General features: G+C 35.6%; 1 protein-coding gene across 1 annotated transcript; it reads right to left on the minus strand.

Annotated features, from left to right (window-relative positions):
- Window positions 1-225: 225 nt before the first annotated feature.
- Window positions 226-2,793, minus strand: LOC143536027 (uncharacterized). The gene is made up of 2 exons (XM_077030116.1): window positions 2,777-2,793; window positions 226-1,479 (listed from the first exon to the last, which is right to left on the minus strand). The coding sequence occupies exon 2, from the start codon at window positions 1,477-1,479 to the stop codon at window positions 451-453; it is 1,029 nt and encodes a 342-aa protein (XP_076886231.1). The 5' UTR covers window positions 2,777-2,793; the 3' UTR covers window positions 226-450.
- Window positions 2,794-3,757: the final 964 nt, after the last annotated feature.

The following is a 3,757-nucleotide window of genomic DNA, read 5'->3' on the forward strand; positions in this document are numbered from 1 at the left end:
AGAGGGAAGAGTTAACCGATTTGGATGTGTATATCATAACTGTATTATAAATACTACTTATTATGCAAGCTTCTTAAAGCTTGATACAACTTGTCAGCTTAAGGCAGACCATTATAAGCACAACTTTCGCTAGTTTTATAAGCAAGTTTGCTTTTATTCACGAGCTCTAACTCGATCAAAGCTAAATCCAATGAGCTCGAGTTGTTTGACAAAAGCTTGACTTGTCATTTGATTTAATGAACATCTAAAATAAGTTTTAAACATACATTTTTGATTATCAAACAAAACCATCTAAAATAATCCAAGTAAACATTTTTATCACTCTAAACCACCTCATAACCTAATTCATTTCGCAATTAACAAACTCTCCCATACTACACAAATCCACTCTTTTATTTCACATAAACTTGAAACCAACACTCTTCTGTTACACCTGTATAACCGAACCACTTATTTCCATGGCGGTTGTTGGTGTTTATAGTTAACCGGAAAGCCCTCCCATCCACCATCCGGTTCCAACCGTTTCCCACTAACCACCGAGCCCGATGAACCACCATTGTTCCCTCCATTCACCATAAGCCCCAAGTTCAAACCCATGTTATGTTGCAATGGTCCAGACCCAATTTGACCATTATATGGACCATGATACGAACCACCAGCCATGTTCATAACAAAAGGCGGTGCAAACTGAGGTGCAACTGGGACCACTCTTGGGTCACCCATGTATGGAGACGAGTAATAATACATTGATGGACCCGGTCCCAACACCCTTCCATTAGGATGCGGACCAACATCCGTGTGGTTCACCTCAACTTGAGAACCGAAGAGTGAAATGACAGGCTTTTGATCTTCCAATGAAGCAACATTATCCAAATTATTTAAATCAAAATTCTTCATTGAAGATTGTTTTGACGATGAAGACGACGATGATGAACTCGACTGAGACATACTTTGACACATGTTAAGATCCAAATGCACCCTCGTGGGTTTCCACGCGCCTGCATCTACACTAGATTCCTCCCCAGATGGAACATTCAAATCGATATCAAGACAAACCGACTGTTGTTTTGAGTTACTGTGGGTCCCAGATAACGAGGACTCAGGTTTTTCTTCAGAACAAAACTCGTCATTCAAATCAAAACCCGAGAACCCTCTTTCCGAATTTTGAGCCACCTCAAACACTTGAGAGGTTGTAACATCATGTTTATGATCTGAACCGTTAACAGGTCCGGTATCGGTTTCGGTTTCGGTTTCTTGACCCTTTATTGATGGTTCAGATAACTGTGAACCAGTTCCTGAACCATCATGATCCACACTGTCAGTTTCTATTACATTGTTAGTTAAAGCGGGCTCCACAACATTATCACTGCCAGGTGGATCACCAGGATTCGTGGTTGCAGGGTCCACGACATCTTTTTCATCTTTAGACTCTTGTATGATTTGTTCTTCATCATCATGAGCATCTTTGGTTTCTTGCATCTGCATAATAATAATAATAATAATAATAATTCATTATGTTTGTTGCATACTTTAGGATTGATGACATCATGACAATAACACATGATATGGAATATTATTTAGGTGGTAAGATAGGAGACAGAGATGTGTTAGTATGCCTACCGACCGAATTTACAACTACCTAATGAATTAAGAATAAACTAATAATAGTAAGTTAACCACTTGAGCACCAAAATTTCAAGCCTAACATTGCTCATAGGTTGAAGACCATCAAAATTTAGAAGCAAATATTCTGGCAGATATAATCTGAATTTAGAAAGACTAATCCCTTATTATGTTCATAAGATAGAAACCTAAGATGAATTTAATAATAAAACAATGTATACAACCATAGCAGCAGATCATATATTCATATTCTGTGGAAAAGATGGTAAACATAATGGGTTAAGTTATCGTACAATAATCCTTAACGTACAAAAACGTACGCGAATTACGCTCAAGCCGAAAACAAAACGCTCAAAACCAAAATACAAAAAACGCTCAAGAAATCCATAATACGCTAAAAACGGGGTTCGTGAAGAAAAGTAAAAAACTGATCGATTAACGATCAAAATCTGTTTTTTTCGGTGAACAGATGATTAATTGGATATATATTGACGATTTCGAGCTCTTCTGATGTGATTTCATAGATTAATTTCGTGAATATAGATACTTTTGTACGTTAATGTACATTAAGAATTATTGTATTCTATCTTTTATCGTAGACATAATACTGAAATATAAAAAAAATTACCATAGAACCTCCGAATTACAACTCAGTCAATCATGGAATTTAGGGATGTAAACGAGCCGAGCCAAACTATGCTAGGCTCGTTTGATTACGAGAGCTCAAGCTTGAGCTCGGCTAACTACACGCCTTTTTCTAAAGCTAGAAATTGGCTCGTGAGTCGTTTTTACAAGATCGAGCTCGGCTCATTTATCATTTATTAACAAATTTACATACACTTTCAATTACTTGTATATATTTTTTAAAAAAATTAACAAGACTAAGCTTGGCTGAAGATCATGTGCAGTACCTTAAATGAGCCAAAGAGCCAAAGCTCGGTTGTAACTCATAACTCAGCTATGCAGTGTAAAAACTAAAACCCTAAATTAAAAACAAAATCATATAAACTCAAAACAAGCAACTGATTCAAGCCTTTTTCAAACAGATTCCAATTAGCAAAGCAAGCACAATTTCTTGTAATATAAATAAATGCAGCATAAAGTTGGATTAATATCCGATCAATCAATCAAAAGCCTAAAAAGAATTCAATACCTGTTAACAGATTAACGGATTCACACCAGCAGAATTGGAGAGTTTAAACTGAGAACATACGTTCTGTTTCTTTCTCTCTAGCGTTAGTTTCTCTCTCTATATAAATATAATAATATATGTTGAATGAACCCAGCAAAGAGAGAGAGAGAGAGAATCTGTGTGTGGGTTTTTCTCGAATCAGAAGTGGACAGCCAGCAAACTCTTCTTCACTTCTGTTTTGTGTTTGGATAAATATGACCCCTGTCTTTTGGATTTGTATGGATTCTACCCTAATTATTTCTTCTATTGCAAATCAATCCCTAAAAGAATAAGCTTTTCGGGTACGGATAACAAATAAGTTGAATCAGTCAAGGTGTCGATACAGGCACGTGACGGGTATGAAATAGGCTAAATCGGCACTGATTATAAGCAGGATTTGAAAGTTGGATAAAAATGTGATCAATGAAGTATGGTGGCCTTGCTTGGATTGATGATGTACGGGTATAGTTAAGGGGACTTCTTAACCCTAATCAGAAAGGTCGATCAACTTCATGAGCCTGCTATATGATTAATAATTTGTTGGACTTTTTTTTAGATATTAATCATGGGGCTTCCTAACAAACCTCTGCGTATTTCAAACGGGTATAACACCAAAAATACATGTACATGTATGTACCGCATACCAAAATTTCAAACGGGTATAACACCAAAAATACATGTACATGTATGTACCGCATACCAAAATTTTAAAAATTTGGTACCAATACCTGCACCGAATAGACTAAATCGATACCAGCACGGGTATTCGGAAAAAAAATGTCTTTCAATTCTCATATAAAAAAAACTTAATTGGATTAAAGATAATCATATATAACTTAATTGAAAATATGTTTTTTTATTTTTTTCTCTTAGGCTTTTCTCTTAACTTTGTTTGTAATCATCAAAGTTGGTAGTTTAGGTTTTGTCATGTAAACCTTTTCATTTCATTATTATTAAGAAAAA

This window comes from Bidens hawaiensis, unplaced genomic scaffold (genome assembly GCF_021521415.1).
Source record: "Bidens hawaiensis isolate Kalapana, Puna unplaced genomic scaffold, B.hawaiensis_p1.1 tig00010731_1, whole genome shotgun sequence".
Classification (NCBI taxonomy): Eukaryota; Viridiplantae; Streptophyta; class Magnoliopsida; order Asterales; family Asteraceae; genus Bidens; species Bidens hawaiensis.

Coding starts and splice junctions, on each gene's coding strand:
- LOC143536027 (XM_077030116.1), bottom strand. CDS start 1,479: ATGCAAGAAACCAAAGATGCTCATGATGATGAAGAACAAATCATACAA.